Source organism: Nannobrachium achirus (assembly GCF_963921795.1).
Source record: "Nannobrachium achirus genome assembly, chromosome: 8".
Taxonomy (NCBI): domain Eukaryota; kingdom Metazoa; phylum Chordata; class Actinopteri; order Myctophiformes; family Myctophidae; genus Nannobrachium; species Nannobrachium achirus.
Window position 1 is genome coordinate 5,663,973 of NC_137817.1, and position 16,781 is coordinate 5,680,753.

Sequence of the window (16,781 nt, forward strand, 5' to 3'; positions counted from 1 at the left end):
TGCATTTTAATACAAAACCTATTCACTTAGTGTTTCCATATCCCTTTTGCGCATTTAGTTTTTTTTATTAAGCCTCAAAATCCACCTCCACCAAGCGCATAAATGTTTTTGTGAATAATTAAAGTTTATTCGAATTTTGAAGTGTTTCCATTAAAATATTTATGCGCAAAAGCCTTAATGCGCAAAAAAAGGCTTTATGGAAACGCCACTATTGAGTGCCTGAGGTGTATAGTGAAATCCTTGGTGTTCATTTACCTCTGAGAGTGTATATTTTTACGTGTATCCAAACGGTTACCTTTATGCAAGGCCCAGATCTATAGGATACCTACTTTTTTCATTCATCACAAGCACGGAGAGACAGTGACGTGTGTGTGTGTGTGTGTGTGTGTGTGTGTGTGTGTGGGTGTGAGTGCGTGCGTGCGTGCGTGCGTGCGTGCGTTTGTGAATGCGTGTGTGTGTGTGAGAGAGAGAGGAAAAAGGAGGACAGGTGTGCATGAGGGACGGAGAGAGAGAGAGAGAGAGAGAGGGAGGGAGGATGGATGGATGGAGGTTAAGGAACAGAGAGGACATGAGGCGTCCGTGTGATGATGTGTTTGTTCAAGGGATCAAAGCGTCAGGGATTTTCCCATAAATGACCCCCTGGACACGACTCACACTGGAGGTGTGGCAGCTGTCTGCCTTGTGGCGATGACAACACACTGCTCAATGTTAGTCTATCCTCGTTCTCAGGCTTTGCGATCGAGAGCTTGTTTATTAAGGTTCAAGTCAAAGGCAGAGAGAGTTCTCATGTAGCACAGTGGTTTCTTAATTTCCCATGTTCTTTTTACAACTTGTCACCTTGCCACTGTCCGTGGTGCTAGCCTACTTACTCTTTATCACAGGGGTCTTCAACAGGGGGTCCGGGACCCCTAGGGGGTCCTCAGAACACTAACATCCATATTCTGAGAATAGCTGATCTACAAGCTCACAACGCCTCGCAGCACGAGGCATTGTGAGCTTGTAGATCTGCTATTTTTGGCAAAGAGCTTTGGTGTAGAGGAGAAAAAGAGCAGACAAAGCACAGAGTGAAATGTCAAGTTTATTAAGTATTGAGGGTTCAAGTGGTTAAATATCTGAAAACACAAATTGACATGAATCCAAAATACACTGATGATTGTGCATATGGAATCTATGGGTTGTAGGGGTCCCTGCTTCATCCCTCTCTCTCAACTAAGGGGTCCTTGGCCTGAAAACACCCCTGCTGTAGCACGGTGGTTTCTTCAGTTCCCATGCTCTTTTTACCACTCGTCACCTTGCCACTGTCCATGGTGCCAGCCTGCTTACTCTTTATCACCTTGCTGCTGTCCATGGTGCTAGTCTGTTCACCCCTCATCACCTTCACTTGGCACTGTCTGTGGTGCTAGTCTGTTTACCCCTCATCACCTTGGCACTGTCTGTGGTGCTAGTCTGTTCACCCCTCATCACCTTGGCACTGTCTGTGGTGCTAGTCTGTTCACCCCTCATCACCTTGGCACTGTCTGTGGTGCTGGTCTGTTTACCCCTCATCACCTTCACTTGGCACTGTCTGTGGTGCTAGTCTGTTTACCCCTCATCACCTTCACTTGGCACTGTCTGTGGTGCTAGTCTGTTTACCCCTCATCACCTTCACTTGGCACTGTCTGTGGTGCTAGTCTGTTTACCCCTCATCACCTTGGCACTGTCTGTGGTGCTGGTCTGTTTACCCCTCATCACCTTGGCACTGTCTGTGGTGCTAGTCTGTTTACCCCTCATCACCTTGGCACTGTCTGTGGTGCTGGTCTGTTTACCCCTCATCACCTTGGCACTGTCTGTGGTGCTAGTCTGTTTACCCCTCATCACCTTCACTTGGCACTGTCTGTGGTGCTGGTCTGTTTACCCCTCATCACCTTGGCACTGTCTGTGGTGCTGGTCTGTTTACCCCTCATCACCTTGGCACTGTCTGTGGTGCTGGTCTGTTTACCCCTCATCACCTTCACTTGGCACTGTCTGTGGTGCTGGTCTGTTTACCCCTCATCACCTTGGCACTGTCCATGGTGCTGGTCTGTTTACCCCTCATCACCTTCACTTGGCACTGTCTGTGGTGCTGGTCTGTTTACCCCTCATCACCTTGGCACTGTCTGTGGTGCTAGTCTGTTCACCCCTCATCACCTTGGCACTGTCTGTAGTGCTGGTCTGTTATGTAATACTAGTCCTGTGCCCGGGGGTGTGCAATGAGGGATTGAATGTAGGAGTCTCAGAAGTAGCGTTGGAGAACCCAAACCGGTCATCCCCTCCCCTTTTCACAATCCAGAAACAGCAGTGGGTGTGGCTAACTTCAGCTGGGTCACCAAAGATTTTGTACCAGGAACCCTCATATTAAGATTTGGTGTTCTGGTAGATCTGCTATTTTCAAATAGCTAATGCATATACAATTGAAGTGGTTCAACGGATTTTGATGATAGGCTATATTCATTAATTTTGCCTGGAGTGGAACTCCCTCTGGGGCCCCCCCAGACCCCCATTTTGAGAACAGCTTCTTTATCAACACAAGCCAGCCAGTCAACTGTCTCTGAATCTAACTCATGTGCTGAACTTCATATCACCTCTACTGCTGTGTGGATCTTAGTATTTCACTGCTACTGTAGTCTCCAGAAGCTGTCACAGCTTCAGTGTGTGTCGTGTGTACAGTCAGTTCACATGGACTCTTCTCCCTCCTGGCTCCCAAACTGTGGAATAAAATAAAACCAGTGGAGGATTTTTTTCCTCAGGTACTCAAATATTTTGCTTAAAGGAGTAGTTCACCCCCGAAATGTCATTTTTTCTATACTCACGCCATGGAGACTTGGGTTCAATAATATCTTTTTGTATTTGTCACATTCCTACAACCTTTTTGATTATAGTAAATATACCCCCATTGATTCCAGATGGGGACTCAAATGCATTTGGGTCCCCATCCGGAATCAATGAATGGAGGTACAGTTCTTGTAATCAAATTATTTTCTTAGGAATGTGACAAAAAACAAAAAATATTATTGAACTCAAGTCTCCATGGCGTGAGTAATCAATATAAGTCATTTTGGGGGTGTAAAAGTATCAATACCGCAATATAGAAATAATCTGTTAGGTCCGTAATTCAAAATGTACTTGAGTAAAAGTACAAAAGTATTGGTATCAAAATGTACTCAAAGTACCAAAAGTAAAAGTACTCATTATGCAGAATGTCTCATTTCAAGTTTTCAAATGTATAAAAATCTAATAACATTCAAAGACTTGCACACATTTTCACAATATTTCCAAAAATAGCTGATCTACAAGCTCGCAAGCTTGTAGATCTGCTATTTTTTCAATGGTTAAAGCACAACATAGTTGAAGTGAATCCTTGTACCCAGGGCCCAGAATTTGGTGCAACACCCCTGGTGACAAATATCACCCTCCCCGCCCGGCTTCCCTCCCCCTCCCCCTTCCCTCCCCCTTCCCTCCCCGCCCGGCTTCCCTCCCCCTCCCCCTTCCCTCCCCCTTCCCTCCCTGCCCGGCTTCCCTCCCCCTTCCCTCCCCCTTCCCTCCGCCCGGCTTCCCTCCCCTGAACATGAGCCAGTTGTGTTAGGATAGACGCTTAAAGCAGAAATAAGCAGTTTTCTGCTGACATAAGCAGGAATCATGCAATTTCTTATTTTAAAAAAATATTAAAATTTTATTTTATTCAGGCGGCTAACAATGCTTCCCATAGAGTTATAATATTAATAGAGAGGACACATATATCCCCGCCCGTCCACTTGCATTGAGTTGCTCACCCAGCGCATGAGGCGTTTTCACCCCTCCATCCGGGTAGTAAAACGTGACGTAGTGGTTCTACTGTGACGCATTTTGCGTCATCGAATTTGTTCATGGACGCGCTTGGGCACAAAGTCATGAACGAGCACTGCCACTGTGAACGCGCTGGGGCTCAAGTCATGAACGAGCGCCGCGAGTACGAGCTCTGTTGGTTTAGACGGTTGAGAAACGCTCTCTAGTGGGGATGAAAGGGAAACGCCGCCCAGTACAGCTCCTCTCCCCGGTTGAGAAGCACTCTGCTCGGATTCGATCTTACGATACGTCCCGCTGGACTGAGGCATCGCCTGGAAGTGTAACTCCACGTTGAATTAATTAACCATTGTGTATTTCATGGTTTAACCTAGGGGGTCCGCGGGGACACTGCAGGGGGTCCGCGAAATTGTTGAAAAAAAAAAAAAAAACATTATATATTTTTTTTTTTATTTAAAAAAAGAAAGAAAAATAATAATTTGTATTTAAATATAACAAAAAGACATGATTCTGTCTCTTTTGAATAGCTTGTATACATGATTATTGTGCAATTGACAGATTGTTAGTGATAGATTGATAGTATTGACATTGGTTCTCAGTTATTAAGGTATGTTTATAAATGGAAGTGGTACAGCCATGCACTTGTACATGCATGTTGGATGGAGCAGGGACCCCCAAGGTAGGGGGTCCCTGCTCCATCTCCCCATCAGTTTGGGGGTCCCTGGCCTGAAAACGTTGAAGACCACTGTAAACAAACAAACAGAATGCATTTCAAATAGATCAGTGGTTCTCAAAGTGGATTCCAGGGACTCTGTGGGGTCTATACAAGTGTATACTGACAGTGTACAAATGGAACCAACATTTGGTTAATTTGGTTCCATTTGTATGCTGTAAAGAGTTAAGGGGAGACCTTGAAAATGTGAAAGTTTGAGAAACACTGGAATAGATTACCAAAGTGGAATCCATATTAATAACCAAGTCCATTGCTTGAAGTTTCTGAGGTAAATTAGTTAATGTATACCTCTATGAAATTAACTGTTATGGTTTATACACACCATTGACAATGGTCTAACGTTTTTACATGTGAAATTCATTCAAAAAAGTGTGTTATTTTGTGTCATATGGTCCTGGCCTGTGGCCATCCTGGCTATAGTCCAAACCTTATAGCCTAACTAGAGTATTAACTAAACCAATTAACCAAACCAAACCTGGTTCAGAGACCACAGATACGTTTATGAATACTTTATAAATGTAGATATTATAATGATTATGATCCAATACTAGAGGTCACACATTTAGGAAATCCCCCCCCCCCCACCCTTGACCTGGTGAACACCTACAAATATCTAGGCACTATGTTTGATAGTAAGCTTAAATTCGATGTGAACTGTGAAACATTTGCAAGAAAGGTCAGCAACACCTCTATTGTTTTGTTGGTATATGGAAACCTGAACGTAAAGGACAAAAATCACCTTAGGAGAATTGTGAGAACGGCTTCAAAGATAGCTGGAGTAGACTTCAGTAGCCTGGATCAAGTCTACCAAAGGCAGGTGCTTAAGAAAGCCAAGTCCATTGGTATGGACAGCTCTCATCCTCTCAGCTCTGAGTACAAGCTGCCTACTGCCTACTACAAGCTGTAGTTGTAGTTTCATCATCTTTCAGGTACAGATATTTGACTGCACAGGTGTTAAAATAATGTGATGGAATATTATCAAAAAGATGATCTGGCTGGCTGGGAATGTATTCTGTTGTTTCAGAAATGTATTTTCAACATGGTATGAACAATGTATAATTATAATAAAGCTCTATATTCTGATAGCAATCATTACCATAAGAGTATGTGTACAGCAACAGGTGTCTGTATCTCCAGCTGTATAAACTGAAAATGATTTTAGGTGGGTTGACAATTTTATCACTGTACACTGATTGAGTGTACAGTGAGTGCTCCAGTTCCAATGTTGCATGCTCACTTGTTTATCAACTATCATAAGTTCTTGCTTTGGATAGAAGTGGTATTTTGGACTCTCCCATTATTTACAACAGGGGTCTTCAACAGGGGGTCCGGGACCCCTAGGGGGTCCTCAGAGTTACTATAGGGGGTCCTCCAAATCTTTGTGTGATAGAAACTTTTTTCTATTCCACTTGAACCCTAGTGTCCTTATTCTGAGAACTTTAGACAAAAATAGCCGATCTACAAGCTCACTGTGAGCTTGTAGATCTGCTATTTTTGGCAAAGGGCTTTGGTGTAGAGGGGAAAAAGAGCAGACTAATTACAGAGTGAAAGTGAAGCTTATTAAGTATTGACGGTTCAAGTGGTTAAATATCTGAAAACACAAATTGACATGAATCCAAAATACACTGATGATTGTGCGGTCAGGCGATTAAACTATATGGAATCTATGAAAAGGTTGTGGGGGTCCCTGCTTCATCTCTATCTCATCTGGGTCCGTTGCCTGAAAACGTTGAAGACCCCTGATTTACAATATCAACCTGTGTTGTCATTCAGTGTGGTAATCTTAGCATTTTGCATGGATTCCTTGGGTGAAACGAGTCATAGTTAAAGTTACTGGTCTGTTCTAGACAAGCCTAGAGTTGTGTTCTGTTCCAGAAACAAGTATAAATATAATTCATATAGTAGCTACAGTCTGAAATAGAGTATTTTTATTAGATGACAGTGTGTTGACATATAGAGACATTCTTTGAAATCCACATTAGATATTATATATATATACTCTATGCATTAGATGCACTTTGTCCAAAATGAATACATTTAATTACGCATTTGTAAGTGTCACAGACAGAGTGATGGAGACAGGCCATGAGACAGACCCACTTATAACTCTATGAGACAGACAGGCCTACTCAGAAATGGCTTTCGCCTACTTGTGGGTTATCAAACCATCAATCTGGGAACCCATCTTCAAAGAAGAAAGGGCGACACCGCCATGGTGTCGCCATGGCGGTTTGATAATCTCTCGAGAGATTATCAAACCATGTATGTATCGCATTTAAATTCCAATTTTGATAGTAATCTTCATTAACATTTCACGTAAAGCTTCTATTTAAAAAAAAGATCGGACTTTTCAGAACCCAATGCAAAGTCAATGGCAGACAGCCTCTGTCAAGATGACAAAACGCGAAAATCGTAATAACTAATACTAATGAGTAAACCAACAGTTTTATAAGAACAATATTGTTGTAACTAGGAGATTCGGGAAGGTATCTATATTTAATAAACACAGAATAAGAAGTAATAAGAAGAAGTCGCTATGGTTATTTCCTGGTTAATGCGGTCTGCGGTGCGGTGCTCTCCGCTCCGGAGAGGAACAGAGGATTCAGCTGTCTGGAGTGGAGGGGGTGGAGCCAAAATGCGCGTTCATGAGATTAGACCCAACTGCAGTACCTCAAAACGGCCAACATGTCCATTTGGTTTCACGGCGCCCCCAGGGTTCTGGGGGCTTGATGCTTCCTAAAGAAATGTTGTGTGTGTGACACTTCCTGGGGCTACAATCTGCCTCCAAAACTATTATTTTTATCTGTGAGAAGTTCTGTCATTGGTCGATTAAACTGGGTGCCCATCCAAAATAACAGACCAATCAGGACCGCCTCTTGTTCTTGTTCAGATTGGTTGACCTGTCTGTCACTCCTTTTAGCCCCGGTCGGCTGGTTCATGCCACCAATGAGCTGCTAATGACAGAGCTTCTTACAGATAAAATAATAGTTTTGGAGGTAGACTGCGGCTCCTAGAAGCGCCACAGAGACTAGATTTTTTTAGGGAGCATTGTTAGCCGCCTGAATATAATAAAATCAATTGCATGATTTCTGCTTATGTCATCAGAAAACTGCTTATTTCTACTTTAATAACAAAGCTGGATGCATCACAACGTAAAACCCCCCCAGGCAGGCACCCCGGCGCCAAATAATAGATTTGAATAAAAACATATTTAATTTCCGAAATAGCCGATCTGCAAGCTCACACAAAATGTGACACTGTGTACCTCAGGTACAACTGCAATGTGGTTGTTGATTCCATCAGCTTGCAGTTTAGCTTAGAGGGATTGTTGTGCCGTGAGAAAATGACAGGAAAGACAAATGAAACCGACATTTACATAATATGATTCTGTTTCGGTCTCTCTCTCTTTTCTCTCTGTCCTCTCTATCTTTCCCAAAGTGATGTATTTCACACAGATGCACGCTAGGGGTGTAACCATACATTTTAACGATATAGTAACTATTTAGCAAAGATAGATTCTGTGTAAAACATGTAAAAAATCTATTATTATGGAAGTAAACGCTGTGAATATCTAGCAAATACATGGACATTATATTTCAACATATGGACAAACCCACCTTAACATGCAAAAAGACATTACACACATTTATCGATAGACCAAGAGTAGCTATATGGAATACAATTTACACAGGTTTCTACGGTTTCATGGGCTGGATATGGCAGCCTGGAATGGTTGTTCAAGTGCAGCTAAACTTAGCATGTTAGTAAACGTGCTGCAATTAACAATAATGCATTTCACCTGTGCAGCTGACCTGCGGAACATGGGAATATACCATTTTGTTAAGATGGGGAGAATACAATAATAATACTTTGTTAAAGTGACCATTTTGTTACATTTTGCATTCATAGTTATTTTACTCTACTTTAACAACATAATAACCAGCACAGAGAGACATTCATGGATTTATATTTAAAAGTAACTTTTATTTCCCCCTCTGGACCCAGGGTATGGCAGCTGCATACCCCTGCCATACCCAATTGACGCCCCTGCTGTTGCCTCACAGCTAGAAGGTCCTAGGTTCGATTCCCGCCGGGGGACGCTGTGGGCGCTGGGGGCGTGTTCTCTCCTCCGCGTCATCAGTGCCCGTACCCTATAGGTGGGGTTGGCATAAGGGCCTTTCTGTGTGGAGTTTGCATGTTCTCCCTGTGTCTCCTAGGGTAGATACCCCCACAAAAAACATGCAGTAATCCTGGTCTCTATACTGCCTCCCCCTGGCCAGCCGGGGTGCCTGATGGAGGGGAAAGGAACTGGTTGGAATAACGTGTTCCTTCCACTTGCTACGTCAGTCAGTCCGTTGCTCTCCCCAGGTTGGCAGAGGGAGAGTAGCGCCCAGGATTACATTAGATCAGGGTTCCCCAATTAGTTTTCCCCAAGGGCCGAATTATGTCTAGGGTACCAAGCAGAGGGCCACAACATTGCAGGGGGCGACAGTGGCGTTCCCGCTACTCCAGCGACAGTTCAGATATCGTCGTTGTCGGGTGAAAATCTTGTATGTCCAAAACCGTTCGTTTTGCATTTGTCATTTTAAAAATGATTTAAACTAGTGAAAACAGCCGATCTACAAGCACACAACGCCTCGCGGATCTGCTGTTTTCACTACTTTTGTGCGATGGCCTTGTATGATTTGCAAAAGAACGTACAAATTTGGAGATACAAGCTTTCCACCCGACAACGACGATATACTAGTGTTGTTGCTGCTCTTATACCACCATTATTACTGGGGTTGGTGGGGGCCAGACAGTAGCCCCCCGCGGGCCGCAAATGGCCCGCGGGCCGCCTATTGGGGAACCCTGCATTAGATAATTGGCACTGGGTGAAAAATGGGTTTGCGAAATCGTGGGATAGAAATTTAAGAGGAAAAAAAAGCGTGGGAAAGAGGTCAAGTGAACATTGAACAGTATTGTGTTGTTATCATCATCACAAGGCACACTTCTGCTTTGATTTGTGTCTGTCTGGAGGTCATTTTGTGGGAAAAGCCCTGACGCTTTGATCCCTTTAACAAACACATCTAATCTCTGTTCATAATAATAACAGGGTTTCCACGCTCATGAAATTCCTGGAAATATTCTGAAATTAGAAAAATATTTTTCCAGTACTGGAAATGTTTTGTAATTGATCAAGGGTCCTGGAAGGTCCTGGGAAAAAACAGCTATGCCTTGTTTTTGGTTATTGATTTTTTTTAACTCATTTACTGCCATAAATCGACTTTGAAATCATTACGATGCCATCAAGGCCTGCCAAATTACATTTCAGTTAAACGAAATCAACTGTAGATTTAGTCGCCTAAAATCCTATGATATTTAGCCGACTAAAACTAAAACTTTTCAGGTGACTAAATCATGACTAAAACTAAATGACATTTTATTCAAAAGACTATGACTAACACAAAATCTAAATTTTCTGTCAAAAACAACACTGCCTGCCTGTCCCCCTGTCCAGGTGATGGAGCTGAAGGGCCAGATGCTCCACGTCCCAGAGTCCCGTGTGCTGATCTTCCTGGGCTCGCCGCGCGTGGACAAGCTGGAGGAGCTGATGGGGCGGGGCCTCCACCTGTCAGACATCCCCATCCACGACGCCACACGAGACGTCATTCTGGTGGGCGAGCAGGCCAAGGCCCAGGACGGCCTCAAGAAGAGGATGGACAAGCTCAAGGTCAGGACGTACAGTATGCTGGAGGATTATACTGGTGGTGTTCATGAATACTATAGTGCTCGCTTAAAGGGACTTCACCATGAATTTACATTTTTTTCCTATTTTTGAAGCGGTGAAAACCGCTTCCAACGAGTGGCTTTGTGTGTCCCACGCCCATATATGGTCATTTCAGTCCAGAATGAACAGGTTTATTCTAAAACAAAATGTGTGTTTCATGTCCATATATGGTCATCCCAGTCCAGAATGAACAGGTTTTATCAAAAAAAAAAAAATGTCTGTCACCTCATGTCCATATAATATGGTCATTCCAGTCCAGAATGAACAGGTTTTATCTGTCCCGTACGTCCAGAATATCAGTCCAGAATGAATAGGCTTTTTCAAAAAGCAAAATGTGTGTCCCATGTCCATATATGGCCATTTCAGTTCAGAATGAACAGGTTTTATCTGTCCTGTATGTTCATAACTCTAGAACACATAGAATAAAAGTTCACCGCTTCACTTCGAACCGAGGTTTGATTTTTATGTATTTGTTTGGTGTCCCACCAGCACCTTCTATCCTCACAAAGTCCTATTTCCGACCATTGTGTCTTTCTCAGTTTATAGACAGATTTATGTACAGTATTAAAGCAGGTCTCAAAACGGACCGTCTGATTTTGTGACGTCACAAAAGGGACCTACTGCTACTGCTGTGCTGTGTGCTGTGCTGTGCTGAGTGGGGGTGGGGGAGGGGTGGGCAACCCTGAGAAGGAGGCCACATAATGACTTACTTATCCCCATTACGCCGGCTGGCGCATAGGGCAGCAACAAAGTTCCTCCACTTGCATCTGTCTTTGGCCATCTTCTCTACGGTCCCCCAGCTCTGCTGGTGTTGCTGGAGCTCCTTCTCGATCGTCCTGCGCCATGTTGTTTTAGGCCTCCCTTTCTTCCTTTTGCCTTCTGAGGTCCAGTGTAATGCCACTCTTGGGATTGCATTGATGTCCATTCTGAGGACATGACCGATCCAGGACCACCTGCGTCTGTTGATTATGCAGTGCATGTCCTCCTGTTGGGTGATGTTGAGGAGGTTCTTGTTAGAGATGGTCTTGGGCCAGAATATACGCAGGATTTTGCGCAGACATGAGGTGTGTAAAGTGGATAGTTTATGGATGTCGTTTTCTGTGGTTTTCCAGCATTCTGCGCCGCATAGCAGTGTTGAGAGTACGCAGCTTTGGTAGATCCGGAGTTTTGTTTTGGTGCTGTATTGGCTTGACTTCCAGATTTGTTTAAGTCTTATGAAGGTTATGTATGCTTTGTTGATCCGGTTTAGAATGTCCTTACTTGCTCCTCCATCATGGTGAATGATACTTCCAGCCACATAATGAATAAAATAATAAAACCCACAGAGTCAATAATAACTACTAATAATAGTCACATCAAACCCATAGACTGTAAAAATGTGTACACACACGGAGACAAGCTGTGACATTTCTCATGGTAAAAAGATGGACAAAATACTGTACCAAACAATTATTATACCAAACTAAAACGATTACACCAAACAAAACAATTATTAACACAACTATGTTCCCTCTCTCTCCCTCCCTCTCAGGCCACTCTAGAGCGCACGCACCAGGCCCTCGAGGAGGAGAAGAGGCGGACGGTGGACCTCCTGGACTCCATCTTCCCGGGCGACGTGGCCCAGTGCCTGTGGCAGGGCCAGCACGTGCCGGCGCGCAAGTTCGACGACGTCACCATGCTCTTCTCCGACATTGTGGGCTTCACGGCGGTGTGCGCGCACTGCACGCCCATGCAGGTCATCTCCATGCTCAACGAGCTGTACACGCGCTTCGACTACCAGTGCGGCATCCTGGACGTCTATAAGGTATGGACCGTATAACCAGGCCTGGAATTTCATCATTTTAGGGGCAAGGCCAATTATTGGCCTTTGGTGTTGTCCATTTTTTTGAGGGCACAAAGGCCAAATGCCAGGGCAGGAAGGCCATCAAATAAAACAAGATTTTTGGGGGGGGGTTTTATGCCTTTATTGATAGGACAGTAGACTGACAGGAAATGGGGGGAGAGACAGGGAGTGACACGCGGCAAAGGTGGTCCGGATCGTGAATTGAATGCCATCCATGCCTATGTGGCAAGTGATATATGCGCCCGGACCAGTAGACCAGCGGAAGCCCCGAATAGTGTTGCATTTAAGGGTTAGGGATGATAACCTAATGTGCAGTGAAATAGATAAATGATGGTATTTACAATCTGATCCATGCTCAGCCAACTAGATTAGGCAGGGGGCCACAATATAGTAAACGTGACGCACGTTGGGTCAGGCATCACGCTGCCAAAAGGCACCAAAAAATGAGAAAGAAAAGAAAAAGAAGAGCCAAGCCGATCCATTTGATCTGGGGGCGGGGCCGCAGCGCAGTCCGCGATGCACTCTGAGTCTGCACACAGACAGACAGACACTCACCCAGTGGAGATCCTACGGTCATAGACTGATCTTATCTGATACATAGCATGTACAGTAAGAATCAAACGTTTTTCCACCTCTTGTGAATTAACTCATCCCTGCCCAGCTCAACAACTATGGAATATCAACTTGGCAGAGCAGTTAATGCCGCGCATTTACAACTAAACATTGAGCTCAAGAATGTTTTTGAATGCATACAGCGAGAAATAGACAGTGTGGTAGCCGAAAATCTGTTTGATCAATGCTTCCCGTTGTTTTCCGAGGCGACCATGTCCGCCCAGCGCAACTTTTACAAACGTTTTGTTTGTTACATTTGGGTCAATTTATCTCTTTATTTTATTAGACGTGTAATAAGTGGGATAAGGGACGCCCAGTCGGTCATTGTCAATAAAACCCTTCATCTTGTATCTCCATATTCCTACTTTTTTCGTGAATGAACATCCTACTTCATACAACCGTGTTGCACCAAAGTGGATCAAATAATTTCACTACTTTGTTTTTATTATTTTTGAATGATAAAAAAACAGAACAGTTATGGACATACAGGCACGTGCACACCAAGACATCAAAAGGGGGCTTGAGCCCCTGCCCTTTTAGCCATCTGTAAAAACTACCCTTTCCAGACCAGGAATGCTGTTTTTACTATGGTGAAAGAAATGCAAATGCCCCTCCTTTCCATGCCATACCTGAAGGCAGCATTCAAGAGAATTGCCTTGTCCAGACTCTCCTGAACTTGAATGCAGCATCTTATGTTGAAAGAATGAACCACTCTATGTAGAAATCCGTGCCGTTACGCCACATCGCCAGTATTGACTGGATTATGCTTATTTCAGTGTGGTATCAAGCACCGAAAATAGCCGTCCATAGACATCCAAGCTCACAAGCTTGGATGTTATCTATTTACAGTATTTTCACCAAAAGGCCCTTTTAGAAATGTCAGCCCCTGCCTCTCTAACATTCTCTGCACGTCCCTGTGGACATACATGGTACATGCATGAGGCAGAGTTACACCTGATGTAAACTCGCTAGAAAATATGTTATTTTCAGCAACCAACACGGTACAGTATTGTGTATATCAACACTATCGGGTGGAAACTTCATATGTCCAAAACTGTTGGTTTACAGGATTTAAATTCAAAAACAGCTAAAGTAGCAGATCGACAAGCTCAAAAGTGCCGATTCACGCCGCGTTTTGAGCTTGTGGATCTGCTACTTTTGATGTTTTTGTGTTACGCTGTAGTATCTATCGAGTAATGCTGCATTCACACTGAGAGAAGCCAATCTAATGGTTGGCTTGGTAATTCAATGTAATCTCTATGCAAACCAGCTTTAAAAAATGTCCAAGCTTTTTTTCCACATTACATTGAATTACCAAGCCAACCATTAGCTTTGCTGCTTACAGTGTGAATGAGGCTTAAGGCATTCATTTACGCCAAAAACACAAACGAAAAGTTAGAATGTTGGAGATAAGGGGTTTCTGCCCGACGGCAACGATATGCGTCTGAGCATAATGTACAGTTATAGACTGTACTCGTACTGTGTACACAGGCTCACTCCCAGGCCTTAGAGCACAGAGAGGCCAATAAGCACACACTCAGTCACATACTAACACACACGCACGCACGCACGCACGCACGCACGCACGCACGCACGCACGCACGCACACACACACACACACACACACACACACACACACACACACACACACCCACATGCACGCACGCTCACACACACTCATTACTCCTTGTTGACGGAGGGGAAGTCAAACATTAGAAGTGCATGCCGTATCACTGAGTAGATTAGCGATGGTAAATATGATTCGGTTCAAGCCAAGTTTATTGGCTTATTACAGTGTTTAGGGCTAGCTGTGTGTGTGTGCGTGTGCGTGCGTGCGTGCGTGCGTTCGTGCGTGCATGCGTGTGTGTGCGCGTGCGTGCGTGTTGTGTGGTTGTCTATGTGGTACGGTAAAACGTTTCACCTTTTCTCTCCCCTGTCTGTTGTTGTCCTTTGTGCCATTTGTCACACAAACATGTCACACATCCCAGAGAGAGCGAGAGGGAGAGGTCATGGGTGTCTGCAAAGTGAAAGAAGTGCTGGAGCGAATGTTTGTGGAGGGACATATGATCCCATCGTCATGGTTACTGCGTCCAAATGACTGTCTCTCTCTCTCTCTCTCTCTCTCTCTCTCTCTCTCTCTGTCTCTCTCTCTCTCTCTCTCTCTCTCCCTCTGTTTGTTCTCTCTCGCTCCTCCTGACTGTCTGAGCCAGGGGCGTCGCATCAAATTCTGGGCCCTGGGCACAAGGATTCACTGCGTTATTTTGTGCTTTAACTATTGAAAAAGCAGATCTACAAGCTCGCAGGGCGGCACAGAGTTTTTTGAAAAACCTATGTTTCTATGTCAGTGGTACTCAAACCTTTTCATGTTAAGGACCCCCAAAATGATATGTATTCGGCCACGGACCCCCATCTCAAAATATTTAGTTCCAGGGACCCCCCCCCAGAAGCCAAATTTGAATTACAAATGTTCGCTTAAAAAATACATACAGTACATTCAAAGATGTGCACACATTTTCACAACTTTTCAAAAACAGTAGATCTACAAGCTCGCTTGTATATCTGCTATTTTTTAATAGCTAAAGTATAACATTTAAATAATTAAGGCCCCTCCACCTTGGGCCCCCTTAGTAACTCAGTCCCACTCAGAACCAAATCTCGCGATACAGAAACGATTATTATTTACTCTTATTATTATTATTTCATTATGTACTGTGCACATCGAAAAGCAAGTGATTGTAAAAATACCTTTGATATGTTTTCTTTTATATTCCTGAACAGATTATATGACAATTAAAGGTCTCAGTCAATAGTTTTTGTTCCAGGTTTGTTCATGAGCTGATCAAGCAGGCTCCATTCACTGACGCAACCGTGGTTTTCCCAACGACCCTGAGTGCAACGGTGGGGGCGCGGGGTGTGGGAAGCCTATTGCCCATCGGCCCCCACCGTTGCGCTCAGGGTCGTCGGGAAAACTGCGGTCGCTTCACTGACATGTATTTTATCACACTTCCGGCTGTGGGTTCTGGCACCCATGGTGAGCTTCATGGCTGGACATGGCGCATCACCGTTGTCACGTGATATCCCTACCTCCTATTTACCTTGGCTTGCCCCAGGAAATGTGCCAAGCTCAATAGGGAACAACGGTAATTGGTCCTCACTAATGCCAGTGGTGGAAAAAAATTACACGTTTTTTACTTAAGTAAAAGTATCAATACTGCAATATAGAAATACTCTGTTACAAGTAAAAGTCCGGAATTCAAAATGTACTTGAGTAAAAGTACAAACGTTTTGGCATCAAAATAGTGCCAAAGTGCCAAAAGTAAAAGTACAAAATGTTTGAAAATAGCAGATCTACAAGCTCACAACGCGTCGCGATGCCATGGTATGAAATAGGGCTCAAGTAGATTAATGTATGTTATATAATATTAGAATGTATAATCTGCAAAGTAACTAGTAATTATGGTTTCCATGTGGAGATAAAAATAAAAGTACAATATTTGTCGCAGAGATGTAGTGATGTTGAATTATTGGATATATCTTACAATAAATGCGAGAAATCTCTGAGTATGTGAGTATATGTGCCCCACGTATCTCGAGAACCGTTCGTCCCGCCGGCTTCAAATTCGACACGCGCGTTCCCCGCCGCAAGGTGATTGTGACTGTGAGCGAGGGTGAAGCGGAGAAGACTTGTTGTGTGATTCTCATCTCACGCCTCCATGTTCCCCCTTCCTGAGAGGGATGCTGTGGCGTCTTGCTGTGGCTCCCATTATTGCTTTAAAAGGAAAAAAAAAAAAATATATATATATATATATATTCTTGACTTATTTGCACTGACTTTGGTCACTTTTTTTCAGGCCCTGCACTATTGGGTTGTGTTGGTTGTACTTTGTATTATTGCGGTGCTGATATGGCGGTGTGATACTTGTGTTGCATGACTGCATTGACTAGCAGTGACTGTTATGTGCACTTTTTTGTTTGGCACTGTTTGTTAAAGTTAGTTTTTTTTTGCAATAGCTTTCGACACTTTA

The 16,781-nt window shown here is 43.8% G+C and overlaps 1 protein-coding gene across 1 annotated transcript in view; it reads left to right on the forward strand.

Annotated features, from left to right (window-relative positions):
- gucy1a2 (guanylate cyclase 1, soluble, alpha 2) overlaps window positions 1–16,781 on the forward strand; it is a gene marked incomplete at both ends in the record, with an annotated part of 112,009 nt that overhangs the window by 62,031 nt on the left and 33,197 nt on the right. Inside the window, 2 exons of the mRNA XM_080731160.1 lie at window positions 10,032–10,244; window positions 11,833–12,105. Coding sequence (XP_080587286.1) covers window positions 10,032–10,244; window positions 11,833–12,105 — 486 coding nt within the window. The remainder of the gene's footprint in view (window positions 1–10,031; window positions 10,245–11,832; window positions 12,106–16,781) is intronic.